The sequence below is a fragment of the Lepidochelys olivacea genome, assembly GCF_965140295.1.
Source record: "Lepidochelys olivacea isolate rLepOli2 genome assembly, chromosome: 1".
Lineage (NCBI taxonomy): Eukaryota > Metazoa > Chordata > Testudines > Cheloniidae > Lepidochelys > Lepidochelys olivacea.
In genome coordinates, this window is record NC_140411.1 from 108,953,179 (window position 1) to 108,970,643 (window position 17,465).

The 17,465-nt window shown below is 39.2% G+C and overlaps 1 protein-coding gene across 5 annotated transcripts in view; it reads left to right on the forward strand.

Moving 5' to 3' along the window:
* MYO16 (myosin XVI) overlaps positions 1 to 17,465 on the forward strand; it is a 637,262-nt gene that overhangs the window by 442,290 nt on the left and 177,507 nt on the right. For all 5 annotated transcript variants that reach the window (XM_084616853.1, XM_084616854.1, XM_084616856.1 and 2 more), the window contains exons 17-20: positions 5,004 to 5,115; positions 11,938 to 12,055; positions 12,867 to 12,938; positions 13,537 to 13,678. In XM_084616853.1, coding sequence (XP_084472979.1) covers positions 5,004 to 5,115; positions 11,938 to 12,055; positions 12,867 to 12,938; positions 13,537 to 13,678 — 444 coding nt within the window. The remainder of the gene's footprint in view (positions 1 to 5,003; positions 5,116 to 11,937; positions 12,056 to 12,866; positions 12,939 to 13,536; positions 13,679 to 17,465) is intronic.

Below are 17,465 nucleotides of genomic sequence, written 5' to 3' on the forward strand. Positions count from 1 at the left end.
TCCTGTTTAATACACTGTGTTGGCTAAAAAATATACTTCGACAAATTCCATTAGGCCTCAAAGGCCGGGACTCCCAACCCCCACATAACAGATCTATTTTAAAAAGAACTATCCCTGCGGGGGGTGCCTGTCCCTTTCCCTGCCTTCCTTACTCTCACCAGATGGGCCGTGCTATGATATCAGGCAAGACCTAATTAGGGCCTGGTGGAAGGCATTAACTGTGATTCTTCAGCAACTCACACAGTAAGCTTTGGCAACAACCAAAGTTGTTGATAATAACAAAACTAGAGGGGTGGCAAATGTGTAGTGACCCACAAAGAAGGGAACAGTGGGGGTCTTGCAATGAGATGACATTCTGTACTCAGAAATGTAAAGTCGTGGGCACATAATTATCTACTTTGTATTGAAGCCAGGGATTACTCTTTTTCCTCTCAGAACAGGGGATATATTTTACTGGCGTATGGAGCCTAAGACTGGAAATCATTATTCCTATTGGAAGCATATTGCATGCATGCAGTCAGGTATTTGAAGACAAAAGTACTTCAATTTCTGCCTGCAGTGAGCTGTCAGCACAAATTTTGCAAGCTGAAATTGTATCCACAGGAGAGACCGTCCCCTCCCCCGTGAAAAAAATGAACTAAAACTGACAGCGGTGAGGGAGGAATTGCCCAGTGGTTAGAGCACAGGGCAATGATTCAGTTCAGCATTCTGTCTCCAGCACTATTGCTGACTCACTGTGCGACCTTGGGCAAATCAATTCACCTCTCCTTGCCTCCCGTTCCTCAAGTTTAAAGTGGTGATAATACTTGTCTCTAGTGGGTTATGACGCTTTAATGTGTGTAAAGCCTTTTGAGATCTTTGGATGAAAGGTACTATGGATAGAAAAAACTTTATTCTTCGTATTCAAATTTATGAGCGAGATCCTCAGCTGGCGTAAATTGATATATCCCCATTGACTTCAAAGAAGCTATGCCTGTACACCAGCTGAGGATCTGGCCTAATATTTACTTACTGAAAAAATATCTACTTATTTCCTAAGATTAATATGACCTATTACATTCAAAGGAAACTGTTGTTGGAATACATAAACACTCTAGTATTAGTGAAGGGTTTAATAAATGTATGAGAGCTATGACAGAGTGTAGTTTATAGTAACAAAAAGGCAAGTAAGGCTAATATCTGAATGCTATATGGCAGCCTGTAGTGGAAATTTTTATTCAATTATAGTTGCAAAGAGTCCTCTTTGTCAGCAGCAATGTCATTCCCTCCCCGTCACTGAAATGTCAAAAAAAAAGTTTTCTATAAATGAGAATGATTGTAAATATTCAAAAATGTTAACATTTTATGAAATAATTATGTATCTGTAGTGTGAGGTATGACATTAACACTTAGGGTTTGATTCATTACCACTTTACTTCAGTTTTACACCAGTTGTAGCTGTGTTGTTTTCACTGAAGATACACCAGCTTAGAATTGGAGTATCATAGTGATGAATTGGGTCCTAAGTCTAGTTATGTGGTAGAAGTGATCTGCAAAGTGTCTCAAGACATTTGCATCCTGAATCCATCTTTAGCGGGGGGGGTGGGATGGGGGGGCGAGTATTTTTATAACCAGAAGAATATCTTTTCCAGTTTGTCACTGTTTCTCAGCTGGGGCAGGTTGAAGAATACAAAATGTGATTTGTGACTATTTTGGCAAGTAAACATAGCAGGATCTCTCTGCTGTTTGGATTTATATAATGTCCACCCAGGGCTGTAAGTCTTAACACAATTTTAAAATACTGTCTGACACTTAAAAATAGTGACTACAGCTTTGTGATTTTTTTAAACTAAAAATCCATTCCTTTCCACCAATTCTCACCTTTCAGTCCTCCTTATATATCTTGGGAAATGGATGGGTCTTGCATCATGTTCTAAAAGTCAGTAAATTGGCTATTTTAGGCCAAAGAAGTAGAGGAGTAAATTCCAGAGTTCAGCACATCTCAGAAAATGTCCTGCCTGCAGCTGCCCCCCTTTTTAAATGTAGAGGGCTCCTTATCAAGTGCCTGTTCTGATCACAACTGTGTCAGAACCTTAGTGGGAGAGTGGCAGTCTCTCCAGGCTGGCAGGTCCCAGTAGGTACCTAGGGTGTCATTTTGAAAAGCACTTGCCATTGGCCTAACCTTGTTCTTATTGAAGTCAATATGATTTTTATCTTTGGAGTCAGTGTGAGCAGAGTTTGGCCAACACTGCACTTTGGAAAATCTCACTCATAGGGTACTCAACATCTGATTAACTCTCAGCAAAATGTGTGATCGTGGGAGATACTGAGCACAAGTCAATGAAGATTGAGAAAACTCAGCCCCTTCCAAGACTAGACCCTGAGTTGTCAATTTTAATTAAAGTATTTGTGTGAAAGCTTATATATTAATTCTTCAAAAACATTAAAAAGAGCTGATTAACCATATTGGCTGAATGTGTAAAGGCATATGATACCATTCTGCAAAAGAGAGAAAATAAGGTACCAACCATGCAGAAAGATATGTAATAAATTCTCAATGAGGACTGCTGGGTGGTGATCCCTTTTGAAAATCTGGCTCTAAGGACCCAGTTCTGTAAGATGCTGAGTACCTCAGGAGGTGTTAAGTCAGTACTTCACAGAATCCAGTCCTAGTGGTGTAAGGTCTGTTATACATTAGAAAGATCTACTGGTGGATCTATCCTGTTGGTAGGAAGTACTGTGCCTCCATACACATTTTTCTTCCATCCATGTTTCTCTGCTGCCCATTGAAACAAGTTTCCCAATTTCCACTTAGGGCAAGGGTTCCCAAACTTGGTTTGCGGCTTGTTCAGGGTAAGCCCCTGGCAGGCTGTGAAAAGCTTTGTCTAACTGAGAGTCTGCAGGTACGGCCACTCGCAGCTCCCGGTGGCTGCAGTTCACCATTCCCAGCCAATGGGAGCTGTGGGAACCAGGGCCGCGAAGTTTAAAAACCCCAGATATTGGGTAAATCTGCATTGCTGTTACATCCGTATATTTCACCACATCATGCTTTCTCATAAGTCTTTTCATTGTCTGTCATAACCCCAAGTGAGATTGGTTAGAGAAGCAAAAATAATTCTTACACCTAACTGTAAAAGCTGTGTACTCATGCAAAGCACGATTCTTGTGAGAGCTCTCTAAGGGCATGTCTGTACTACAAAATTAAGTCGACCTAACTTATGTCGGCATACAGCCACCACAGTAATTACATCGCTTGTGTGTGTCAACACTTTGCTCCTTATGTCAGCGTTGCACGTCCTCACCAGGAGCACTTGTGTTGATTGTACTATCTATGTGGGGGCATTGTGGGACGACTCCTGAAAGCCATAATAGTTGACATAAGCAGCAGATCAACTGTGTTGACCTAACTACTGCGACCTTGACTCCATGCCTCTCATGGCGGTGGAGTTATTAAGTTAACGTAGCAGGGCAGTTGCATGAGCAGGAGCAAAATTTAAGTATAGATACTTCCATAGTCAGGTGGACATAAACTGCCTTGTGTTGACCTAACTGAAGTGTAGACCAGACCTTGGTAGTAGTCTGATGACTAAATGGGGAGTCCATGATGAGACCTATCCATCCCAGCTGGAATAGGAATGTGATCAGGAATTGTCAGAGCTCAAACCACCCCAGGTCTGTTTGTTATGGACATGGGACAGCTCAATGTGAAAATGCAAACACCCATTCTCTCTCTCTCCCTTTCATTTTGCAGTGAGATGCGATTAGGTGTATTGCTATGCATGTTGCAGGAAGGCCACAATATGTTACTGCTAAGAACATTTATTAGCTTGCTATTCTTTGTGTTAATATATTGTACTATATTTCAGTTGTCATGTGGCATAGCTTGTCTTGTACTGTATGTTGGCTCTTTTTGTTTTCTATTGTCTGCTTTTACACCAGAAGGTAGGTAGAGGGGTGTGTGTGTGTGTGTAACACATTGCAGAGATATTTGTAATTCATTAACACTTCCTTTCAGTGCATATGGTATATTATAGTGGGCGCTTATGACTCAGTACATTTAACACATTTACTATTTAAGTGTGTACTCAGCACTTCTAAGGATCAGACATTACCCTGAGGGGTGGAAACATCAGACCACAAGAAAATTACGCAGTCTTACTACATTTCCCATTTAATTCAAGTGCTCAGTCCCTAGACATTCAGTGAACTTGGGATCTGACCGATAAGAATTGAATTCTCTAGTCCTCCAAACGGCACAAAGTGAACTTAAAGCAGACAGAGAGTTATACTGGAGAATTACTCCTTTGTAGGGGAGTCTCTGGCAGCAAAAAAGCTGGCAGAGCCAGGAATTCCAGAAGCTGGCAAAAGGGGAAGTAGGGAGAGCACTCTAGGTAAGCAGGAGTGTGTCAAGGGAGGGGAGGAGGAGGGCAGAGACCATTCTCCACTGGCAGAATATCTCAGTGGCATACATTAAAGCTATCCCCTTTACCTTCAACTTGCATTGGGGCTGTCTGTGGGTATCTGAGAATTGGGGAGCCACAATCAGCTCCTTGTCAACCTCTCTTTTTCACTGTGCCTGAGCTCTGCTTGGCTACAGATAAAAATCAACCCTGCTGAATATTTGAAGAGAACAAATGAGGAGGGGAAAACCATCAGGCCACATGAAAATTAAGCAGTCTTACTTGACTCCTCAGGAATGGCAGAAATGTACCTTGCAAGTTCTAGCGAAATACACACAAATGTCACAAGGAAATCTTGTGAGCTAATAGCTGCATGTAATAATGGGTAGTTAAGCAAGTGCCTAGGGAATTGTAGAACATAAACACATTCTATCACAAATGCCTTTCCCTCAGAGAGGTGAGAGAACGATTCACTGAGTCTCCTGTAAACACTTAAGAACATTATGTACAGGTGTTTGTGTATGACATCCATTAGGTTGGAAGGCAAAAGATGGCTTTTAACCACAGAAGCTTGATTGCGTGCCAACCTCATAAAGGCTATATGTTTCCCCCTCCCCCATGCAGGTATCTGAACCAGACTGTACTGGAGGAGACATCAGTAACAGTGAACACTCTCAACAGAGAGAAATTAGCTGTCCTAAAACAAGCCCTAACTGCATTTGGATTCAATAACCTGGTAAGTTATGCAAGCCTACATAGTACATGACTAGAATGACTCTTTTACTTAGTTAAAAGCAGGTCATAAGAAACTCATATTGACAGACCCCCCAGAAAAATATAGGCCTGACCCTTTTTTGTGCCAATGAAACCAAGCGATAGTTCACTCCAGGGAAGTGATTGTAATCACTTTTAATTAGATACTGCACCAACAATATAAACATTTTTCATTCTTAAAGATTCACAGAACAGCTGCAAGTTATAATCCTGTGAACAATTAAATTACATAATGTCCAGATAGCAAGAAACAATCAAATCCCATATGACAAAAAATTATAAAAAACTCTGGGAATCTTTCCCTTCCTGATTATATCCCTGTCCCTTTTAATTTTATGAAGTATACATTCCAAATGCTGTATGAAAAAGGCATATAAATAATTAGACATGCAAAATTACAGGCAAGTGACATGAAAGATTTGACTTCAACTAACAAAAGCAACAAGGAGCAGCTAGTCCTAGAACCCACAAGGGGAGAGGCAATTCTTCATTTAGTCCTAAGTGAAGCAAAAGATATGGTCCAAGAGATGAGTATAGCTGAACTGCTCAGTAATAGCAACCATAATGTAATTACATTTAAACATCCTTGTTGGGAGGATGGCGGGGGGAGAGGGGTAGGGAGAGGAGAATGCCAAAGAAACCCACCCCAGTAACATTTAACTTTAAAAAAGGTAACTACACAAAAATGAGAAACCCAGGTAAACCGAAATGAAAAGGTACTGTCACAAGGGTGAAATGCCTGCAAACTCCATAGGGACTGTTTAGAAACACCATAATAGAGGCTCAAACTAAACATATACCCACAATGAAAAGAAAAAAAAAAGCCACTGTAGCTAAATAGCAGAATAAAAGAGGTGGGTAGAGGCAAAAAGGCATCCTTTAAAAACTGGAGGTCAAATCCTACTGAGGAAAATAGAAAGGCGCATCGACTCTGCACGTCAAGTGTGAAGATGTAAGTCAGGCCAAGAAAGAATTTGAACAACTAGCTTAAGAAAAAAAAACCAGCAGCAATTTTTTTTAAGTACGTCAGAAGCAGGAAGCCTGCCAAACAATCAGTGAGGCCACTGGATGACTGAGCTTTAAAGGAGCACTCAAAAAAGACAAGGCCATTGCAGAGAAACTAAATTAATTCTTTTCATCAGCCTTCACTGCAGAGGATGTGAGGGAGACTCCCACACCTAAGCCATTCTTCTTAGGTGACAAATATGAGGAACTGTCCCAGATTGAGGTGTCAATAAAGGAATTTTTGGAACAAATATATAACTTAAACAGTAATAAGTCACCAGGACCGGATAGTATTCACCCAAGAGTTCTGAAGGAACTCAAATTGAAGAACTACTAACTGTGGTTTCAACAAGGAGTTCTTGTGGTTAGAGACTAACAAATTTATTTGGGCATTTATTCAGTTTGTAACCTTTTGCTTAAATCAGCATCTGTACCAGATGACTGAAGGGCAGCTAATGTAATCCCTTTTTTTTTTAAAGGCTCCAGAGGCAATCCTGACAAATATGGGCTGATAAACCAGGCACTTTGACTGAAACTATAGTAAAGAACAGACTTGTCAGACACATAGATGGACACAATATATTGGGAAAAAATCAACATGGCTTTTGTAACGGAAAATCGTACCTCACCAGTCTATCAATTTTTTGAGGGTGTCAACAAAAATGAGGACAAGTGTGCTACAATCAATATAGTGTTTTTGGACATTCATCAAGGCTTTGACAAGGTCCCTCACCAAAGACTTTTAAGCTGAGCAAGCAGTCATGGAGTTAGAGGGAAGGTCCTCTCATGGATCAGTAACTGGCTAAAAGATAGAAAAAAAAGGGTAAGAAAAATTGGCAGTGTTCAGAATGGAGATAATTAGCAAGTCCCCCCAAGGATCTATACTGTGACCAGTGCTGTTCAACATATTCATAAATGATCTGGAAAAGGGGGTGAATGATTCGGTGGCAAAATTTGCAGACAATACAAGATTACCCAAAATGGCTAAATCCAAAGCACACTGAAAAGAGCTACAAATGGATCTCATTAAACAGGATGCTGGGCAGCAAAATGGCAGATGAAAGTCAATAGTGATAAATGCAAAGTAATGCACACTGGAAAATATAATCCCAACTAAGCATGCAAAATGTTGGGGTCTAAATTAGCTGTTACCACTCAAGAAAGAGATCATGGAGTTGTCATGGATAGTGCTCTGAAAACAAACACTCAGTGTGCAGCAGCAGTCAAAAAGCTAACAGAATGTTAGGAACCATTAGGAAAGAGATAGATAAGACAGAAAATATCCTAATATCACTAGATATATACATGGTACGCTCACACCTTGAGTACTACATGTAAATCTGGTCTTCTCTTCTCAGAAAAGATATATTGGAATTGGAAAAGGTACAGAGAAGTGATTAAGGGCATAGAACAGCTTCCGTACATAAAGAAATTAAAAAGACTGGGATTGTTCAGCTGAGAAAAGAGGCATCTAAGGGGGGATATGACGGAGGTCTATAAAATCATGACTAGTGTGGAGAAAGTGAAAGAGAAGAGTTATCTACCCCTTCACATAACACAAGAACTTGGTGTCACCTTATGAAATTAATAGGCAGCAGGTTTCAAACAAATATAAGGAAGTACTTCACACAATGCACAGTGAATGTGTGGAACTTGTTGCTAGGAGATGTTGTGAACGCCAAAAGTATGACTGGGTTAAAGAAAAAGAATTCAATAAGTTCATGGAAGATAGGTCCATTGATGGCTATTAGCCAAGATGGTCATGGATACAACCCCATGCTCTGGGTGTCCCTTCCAATTGCTATAAGATGGGACTGGATGACAGAGGGTGGATCTCTTGATAATTTCCCTGTTCTGTTTAGTCTCTTTGACACATCTGGCACTGGTCACTGTCAGAGGACAGGATACTGAGCTAGATGAGCCATTGATCTGAACCAGTATGACCGTTCTTATGCTCTTAAAGAGAGAGAAGCTCAAAGTCTGTCTTTAACCATGTAAACCAGTCAAGAAGGAAAACAGAAACGGGAAGAATGAAATCTAGGGGTGATAGGTGATTGGATTTGGGAAAACTCTTGCATGCCATGTAATCCCCTTTCAGATCAGAAGCATGCTCAGATGACTGTGACACTCTCCATATATTACACATGTGTACAGTGCCTAGCACAAAGAATTGGAGTCCCTAGGCATTACCACTGTACAAATAAATAATAAAAATCCAGTGAAGACACATAAAAAACAAATACACAGTACCTAACATCATCCTGGAAAAGCTGAGAAAAAAGCTAATGTGACAATAGTCTGGATTGTCATATGAAGTCACAGGTAGGCAACATTTCCAACAAAAAGAGACCAGCAGTTGTCAGCAACGATAAAGAAATAAACTGGTGAAACCATGGTGAAGCTGTTACCTAACTGGGAACTAGACTGAGGCTCTTGTGGTGATGGAGTATGGTGTCGTTGCTTACAACTCCTTAGTTAAGTTAGCAACTACAGTTCCACTATCAGCTATAATTTGACACCTATCCAGACTTTCAATATGAAGAAAGTATTTCTGTGAGCATTTGTGTGGTTGCTACTAATAGTCAGCACTTATGTGGAGTACAATTAATTGCACTTTTCTTTATTCTTGATTGGGCACAAATCCTGGTCTTAAAGAAATCAGTAGCAAAATTTCCACTAAGATCGGTGGGCCCAGCATTTAGCCCATTGTGCAATCTTAGAATGTGTTGCACAGATTGCTCTGGATCTGTCAGTAGAATTCATTTTTGTAATATGAATCCTGAATAGGAAATGTGTAGGGAAATCGTCAGGAATAAGCAGAATACTGTAACTGCTTTTTATAGTTCAACATCTTGGCAGATTTTAAATTATACAACTTTGTTTTCAACCCCAAAATTAAACATTGTATCCTAAAAGTTCAGGTTATCAAATTAAAATCCTGAAAATTCTATTAAAAACAAAACACACGTTAACATATGAAGTTAAGTTCCCCTCCTTTTTTACTCTCCCTGCCTACCATTCTCACTAGAAAAAACACAGTGCCAATGTCTGAGCAGTGTAGGACTCCTGGTCTGAGTTTAAAAAAAAACAAACAGCTACTTCTACAGAGACGATATTTGTAGCTGTATTGGACAGAGAAATTATGAAGTAAAGTGGCATGCTTTCTCTGCTTTCTGTGCATACTGGTTGTCATACTAATTCACGAAGTGCTGGGTCAGCTCACAGCTACTTTCTAGTAGTACCGGTGTTTCAGCACTGGAAACAAACCAGAATGTGGATGAGTTTCATTAGCTTTTTTGTTTGGTTAAGGAGGGGAGTTTCAGCCCCTAAATACACAGTTACAGACAAACTTTTAAGAGCAGTAGAGGAAATTTGAGAGCACCTTATTATCCGAAGCAGAGTTTTCCTCAGAGCCAGATCCTCAGTTGCACCATAGCTCTACTTGGAACAGCTGAGGAACTGGTCTCTGGAATAATTTAGAGGAGCCTCAGGTTTCTTTAGTTTCACTTGGCTGCAGTAGCCCTCAAGGAGCCATTCAGCCAGCTGGGGATCAGTGAAGCACAGCAGCACTGTACACATGCCTCTTATGCTGGAGGTCATATGGTGGTTAGTATAGAGTCAGCCATGGCCCGTAATTTAACTCTACACCACTTTTGATATGTGTGGAAAAATCCATGTACAGTGATCTCTGGTCCTTGTAGCTGCAGGGAACAGATAAGAGTTACTGACACAGTGCTTTATCTTTTTGAAGAACTACATAAACATTTCTAATTAATCCTCAACGATCCTGCGATGCAGATTAATATTTATTAATATCCCTGTTTTAAAGATGGGGAATCATTATTGTCTAGGGACACTGCAAATAAGTATTTGACCCAGGACTAGAACCCAGTCTCTTGATTTCCAGAGCCATGCAAAATCCTCATGATTTAAAGTGTCTCCCAGTGTCCTTATGTGTTTGTCAATCTTTCTGAGTTGTAGTTTTCCCATCTGAAAAATAGGCTAATAAACCTCTTCACTGATATCATGCTTTTTCCATCTGTAGATTTCAAATTATATCAGAAAGCATTATTAGTCTTTTATAGTAGCATATCTCCTGCGGACGCTACAGGTAAACAAACCATCCCAGCCTGCCAGCGGATTTTCCTGATGGACAGCATGCCAAAGGTTGCCGATCCCTGGTTTAGGATATAAGGCTTGGATCAGCTGCATAAGAGATCTGTGTCCTTACTCTAGATCATCTGCAAACTCTTTTTTGTATCCTATAGCAAGCCATGTAGATTCTCTGTGCCTTATTTATCCAATCTGAAAAATGGCAGTAATGATATTTGCCAACTTCTAAAAGACCTTGTGGTGCCTCATTATGTTTCACTAAATATAAAGAAATTAGTCAGATCATTCATGGAAGAGGTAAGAATACAAATTATAGCCTTGTTCATTTTCCAGGGCCATTCTGGTAGAGAAAGCAGCAATAGGGAGAAGCACCTTTTACTAGTGCTGTTGTTTCTCCAAACACCTGGAAAGCTGTCTGGGGTTAATTTCAAGAAACTTTAGAGTTCTGGGCAATTGTTTGCAAAGCTAATTTGGTCTCTGCTGCAGAAGATGCTCTGGTTAAATGTTTACATGTTGTAGTGCATATTTTGGCCCTGAAGATACTCACTGTGTGTGAAGGAAAGCACGTGTGTAAGTCTTTGCAGATTTGGTTTCTAAGAATTAATTCAATAATTATTTCAGATTTATCAAATAAGTTCATGATCAGTTAATCTTTCTAAGTAATGCAATGTAGCTCTCTCGAGTAAATAAGGTTTCTTAGCCACATAATTTAAGTCCAATCTGCTGAATAGTACAAAGGGCCTTGACTATAGGGCTGTTTTTTGTTGTTGTTGGTTGTTTTTTTGTTTTTTTAAAGATTCACAAGAATGTTTCTATAATGGGGAAACTTGTTTTTTCTTTATTTCCAATCCAGTTTCCTGGACCATCATTTGCTTAATTTTAAAAAACATTTTTACAAAAATCGCAGAAACTATATCTGGAAAATTACAATCAAGAGATGGAAAGGAGGACTTGTGGCACCTTAGAGACTAACCAATTTATTAGAGCATAAGCTTTCGTGAGCTACAGCTCACTTCCTCATCTGAGGAAGTGAGCTGTAGCTCACGAAAGCTTATGCTCTAATAAATTGGTTAGTCTCTAAGGTGCCACAAGTCCTCCTTTTCTTTTTGCGAATACAGACTAACACGGCTGCTACTCTGAAACCAATCAAGAGATGATTGTTTTCCAAAGTTATGAACATTTGAAAACAGAATATCACAATGGATTTAACAAACAATCAAACTTAACTATAGCTTTCACTGCCTCAAAACTGATATAATTTAAAACTACACTATTTGATTGTGGATGTGACTGGCTAAAAGGAAAAAAAGTGCTTATTCACAAATGTAGAATTTATCACTGTTAGAATTCTCAATAGGCAAGAAATGCTTATTTCTTGCAGAAATAATACTTCCATTAAAGACATTTTATTATTTCTTCATGATATTCTAAATAAATTTCTTATCTCATCAGTTAATTTGATTTACATAAATGCAAAAGTAAAAGCATTAGACAATTCTTATTGTTCTATATATTGTATTGGCCATGGAATGATTTCTAAACCCTAAATCCTCACATAATAAATTAATAGTTTTTAGTTGAACAAATGCTACTCCTGTATAAAGCATCTTCTTTCATTTGTATGCCCAGCCGAACTTTTCTTTATATTTGTGTATAAAATGTGCAGGAGGTGGAGAACCTGTTTGTAATTCTGTCGGCAATTCTACATCTTGGAGATATTCGGTTTACTGCTCTGACAGACGCTGAGACAGCATTTGTGTCAGACCTGCAGCTACTAGAACAAGGTCAGTAGAACGTGACCTTCTAGTATTGCCTACTTTGTCTCTTATAATAAAGTGATTTCACTGATTCACCAATAGATGGAAACACTGTTCCAGGCAAACAGAGATCTGCATCCTGGAGACTCATAAATTACTGGGGAAACACAGTACCCTATTGACTCTGATGCTTTATAAATTACAGATTTTTATGGGAATAAGCAAAATGCTATTGTGGCAAATTATCAAATTCAGTGTCATATCCAATGGTGCCATTTTCCAAAAGAAATTGCACAGTGTACTTTGGTCTTTTTTTTTATATCTATCTATCTATCTATCTGTCTATCTATCTATCTATCTATCTATCTATCCACTTTTACTGCATGTCAACATCTAAGCAACTTGCATTTAATAGAATTCCTTACGTTCAGAAATCCTTGCCTTAAAAGCTTCCCTAGCTTTGAAGTTGCCCTGTTGGTCACTTACAAATCTCCTCTAAGTGGCTTATGAATAGATTACCAATAAGCAGCATACCTTAACTCTAATACCAAAGAGATCCTGCCAAGCCCTAGGGAAAGTTCTGTGTAATCTGTATGACAGAAAAAAGCTGTAATTTAATATACAGATACATTAAACTTTACAAAGTCCTGATTATAGTAAGCCGATTTTACATGTTCATTAATTTTGATTACTGCTATGACAGCTCACTCTGCATTAATGTGTAGGTTTTTTCACTGTATACGAAAAATAGTATTGAAATAAAAAAATCTATTTATATATTGAAATACAGTAATTGAACACATGTTCCTCTCATTTCAAAACAACTCTTTCCTTTTAGTCGCAGGAATGTTGCAGGTATCGCCAGATGAACTTGCTTCAGCCTTAACAACTGATGTCCAGTATTTCAAAGGTACTTTTTTCCAAGTCCACATTCTAATAAATCAGACTTGGTAGCTTTTAGATCCTTCTGGTGTCTGTCAGAGCTAAAAAGAGTTAATGGTTTGTTTCTCATTTTTTATGAACCAGCAAAGAGACTCTCTCAAGGATATCTTGGTGGAGATCAAACTGTGCCTGGAATTACAGCAACCTTTTGTAACATGCAGCTCAGTAACAGATCAGAGGCTGATGCTGATAGACCTGAACTGTGGTGAACCTTGCAGCAAGGTCACAGACCAGGTCCTAGTGCTAAAAACCAGTGTCAGCAGGAGTGCCCTTAAGAAATTCCATGCAGATAAGTCATCCGCAACAAGAAAGGAGCCTGTATGCCACACGAATTATTTTTTGTCTCTGTTCACTCCTGACCTGAGAATCTTCCAAGTATGTTAGTGGGAGCCTTTTGTTATTTGACTTGCTAGGTCTTTCTGCATAATTAGAACACAACAGGGACATTGGAAATGGGACAAGTGAAGAGGCTGGACAGAGAGATTATTATGAGAACAAGTATTTTTAAAGTATTTTATACACTTTATAATCATGTTTTCTTCTCCTTTTTGTGTTTACTTTCTTAGGAGACATGATCACGAGGAGACACACTATAGAGATTGCAGAATTTTACCAAGATCTTTTGGCAAAGTCACTGTATAGTCGTTTATTTAGTTTTTTAGTGAACACAATCAACTACTACCTCCAGAATCAATATGAGACCAGCAGGTAGGAACTCAGGTGCTAACTAATCCCATTGGTAATCTTACATGCTGATGCCCTATTTAAAAGAATCTAACGTACAAAAGATACATGGGCAATGTAGCCATCATTAAAGCATTTCATGATAGCATTCCAGTTATGCTTAGTGATGTTACTGATCATTCATGGAGTGTTCCAATTCCATCACTGCTTGATGAAAAAATGTACATTGTGTGCTTGTATGCAAATGAATTTACAGACCAAAGAGAGAGGTTATTATTTCTACACCAGTCAGTGTCTAATATTTATGTATCTAGATAGTTAACTGCATAGAAACCAAATCTGTAACTGCTCTAAGCTGAGTCCAAAGTTGGTCAGCTCTGATATGACACTGCTTTATGTTAGTAGGCATGTTATTTTTTTCATGTAAATTATTGGTGTTAGTCTGTATATTCTTCTATAATGGTGTTTGTTACTACTAATATTTTAAAAGTTGGCATTATGGCATCAGATAAGATATTTAACAAGTAGTGGTCTGGTTGGCATTTAGTTGATGCAAAGCTCACTTATTATTCTTCTCAATATCTCATGACGTTGAGCAGGTTATTAAAAACAAAATTCAGCTCAAAAGCCTTCAAATACATGTTTAAATGTCACTTCTCTTTGAATGAAACCTTAGGAGTATTTTCTACATGTCTGTAGGTAATCATCTGCTAAACTCAAACAAATTACATCTGACATGGTTTCTTGGAAAACATGAATGCCTATTAAAATGCATTAATGGAGCCATTCAGAAACAAAAAAAACTTAAAAATAAATCTCAGCAGAATTCAGACAGAAAACTAAAACAAGAAGTCTAATTATACTGTAATATGTATGTGTCTTAACTAAGATTCAAAATGTGACATACACACTGATAAATACCGGCTTTTTCATGTTTACCAAATACATGCCGGTTTGGCATTCTTCACAAGTGGTGAACCACAAGTGAGTTCTGTGAGTCGTCTTTAACAAGTGCCAATAATCCCTTTATACCACAGTCCGACAGGCTGCCCGGGCCACATACTTAAGCAGAAATACTATTTTAGAAATATTAGTTTTGTTTTTTAAAAAATCCATCCATTTGTAAAGCCGCTGAGCCAAAATTGCTCTGCATCTCTTTCATACAGATTTAATATCATAGAAGGGCTTTAAAGCTACCAGAGCTGGGCATCAGGGAATTCACCCAATATAAAGGGCTTCCCTGGCTAGAGTAGAGCTGCATACCCAGCTCAATGCCGGTGCAGGGGATGTACTGGAGGCATTCCAAGGTGGAAGGTGACTTCGCCTGGGATGCTTCTACTGGACCAGTCCCTTAGAGCCACATGCAACTGGGCTCAAGTTAGAGCAACTTCAGATTGCTCTAATCTGTGCCAGAAGTTGTCTTTGGTCTGTTCATGATGAGGGAGGCACAATGTGGCACAGAGCTATATTTTGCCCTTTCCTCCTCTCTGAGCTTCTTGGGCCAGCTCAGCTCTGGCACAGAGATGAATTGGGCCCATGCTATGCCTACACTATGAGCTGGGATGTAATTCCCTTGCTCAGGTACACATACTTGCACTAGCTCTTGTTGAACTAGCTCAGATATAAATATCAGTGTAGCCATGGTCCCGCGGGTAGCGCAGTAGAGGCACAGTTGAGTTGTGCTGAGTACATATCCCCCAGTTGCAGATGGGTTTGTATTTGGCATGGCTCAGCTGGTATGTGTACCAGTATGTGTACACAAGCAGGGGAATGACACCCTCTGACATACCGCGGCACAATCCAGACTAGTGGGGGATTGTGCCACCCTTGCATGCTCTTCTGTAGTAGCACCCAGCTGGGCCACTTGCAAACAGCCTGCCAGCATGCAGGTCACATCCTAAGGGTCTTCACGTAACTGCAGCCTGCCAGCTATACCCTGGCTGCCGCCAGCCTTAGTTATACTTCAGGGTGACCCCAGCCCATTCCCAGTACTGGATCTTCCCCCAGAAATATATGACCTGTACTGCCCAGCCCTCTCCTGGACAGTAGAAATATATTAAATTTGCTACTTCTTTAGAGGAATAATATGCCATTTTATTACCTTAAATAATTACCCAGACACTTCAGTTTAAACACACCGAATTAGATAACACAGTAAATCAAGTTTATTAACTACAAAGAAACAAATATTAAGTGAGTACAAGTAATGAAGCATAAAAGTCAGAAATAGTTACAAGAAAAATAAAGAAACAATGCTCACTAATATCTATTTAAGAAACTATCTTAGTTGCAAAACCAACTTTCTCACCACATGCTCCAGCAGTTTACTGCCCAAGCTTTCAGCTCAGGACCCTTCCTCAAGGGTCCAACAGCTGTTTGCTTTTGTCTTCTCAGGTATGGAGAATGACGTGGACAGGGGGAGAGAGACAGGGATACCTAGGGGCAGTTTGTCCCTCCTTTTTATGGTTTCAGTCCCTCTCTTGAAAAACATTTCCAGCTGAGAACCAGGAGACAAAGTCAGTGTGGCAGGATATTCCCTGCTGATTTTTCGTCCTGTTTGAACATCCTTTGTTATCCCCTCCTGCTTGGTGACTCTGTTTACAGCTTAAATGCCAATTAAGGCAAACATACACTCCTTTGTTCAAGACAGGTCTGTTTGACCAGTATGGTACTACATGAGTCTTACCATTTTTTAAAAAGCATAGAGGGGAATCTTATAACTTCACGTACAGTGTTGCCTCACATTTTATCAACAAATTGAATTTTCAAATGGTACCTCACAAGGCATACTTTGGACAAAGCTTATTATAATAGTGTGTAGGGTGTGAACTCAGATGTGTATTCCATCACAGACCCTTAACTTGTAGTGTAGACAGCCATCGTTACCATGAATCCAATTATTAAGGCTTTGCAGGGAGAGGAAAACATACAACACATTTTAAAAACCTCTAAAATTATTGGAAATAGCTTTTTTTTGTACATCATAATCTGTGATTTTAAGGTTTGATATTTCAGGACCTATTAAAGCTAGGAGCTGGTGTCTTTCATGCCCAGTGGCTCTTTTTTCTAGCCCTAACACAATCTTAAGATATTAGACCTTAAACTGTCACTGTACAGGACTCATCCTATACTTCATCCAGTTGTAACTGAGTATGCTTGGGGAGAGTTCTACATTTTGGTGGGGAGGATATATTTGTCAAGTTGTTTCTAATAGTCAGGCAACCTTAATGAAAGACAGTGCTACCTATTCGGACTATAATATGGCAGCTGTTTGAAGATGCTCAGAGGTTTGGAATCTTAGCGGTTGTCTTGGTGGAGCTGGGCAGAGTGCAGGCGAAGTAATCAAAGAGATAGAATAAATGCAATTTATCACATACATCTGCAGTTTACGGATCAAATTTTACTTATTTACACCAGGGCAATCAGTGGGATTGCAACAGTGTGCTTTGGAATAAGACTTGGCCCAAAGTGTGTTACAAAGTTCTTTTAACAAGACTTTATAGAACAATAAAATTAGATGCTAACATGCTAGAAACATCTGACTCAATATATTGAAAATCAAAGTGCATTACTAAAAAAATCCTGGGCTTCACTTTCTTTGTGGAATTACTAGAATTTGATCATTAATATTGATTTTTTCATTTACAATGAAACAGCTAATGGCTGGTTTACAGGTGAAGCAAAATGGGTGATTGCCATTAGATCTAAGGGGAAAAAAGTTTACTGAGTAGATGCAAGAACATACTCTCTAGGTGCAAAGTAGATAAAAGCATTGCCAGAATCTGACAAACACATGAATGGATAATGCCTG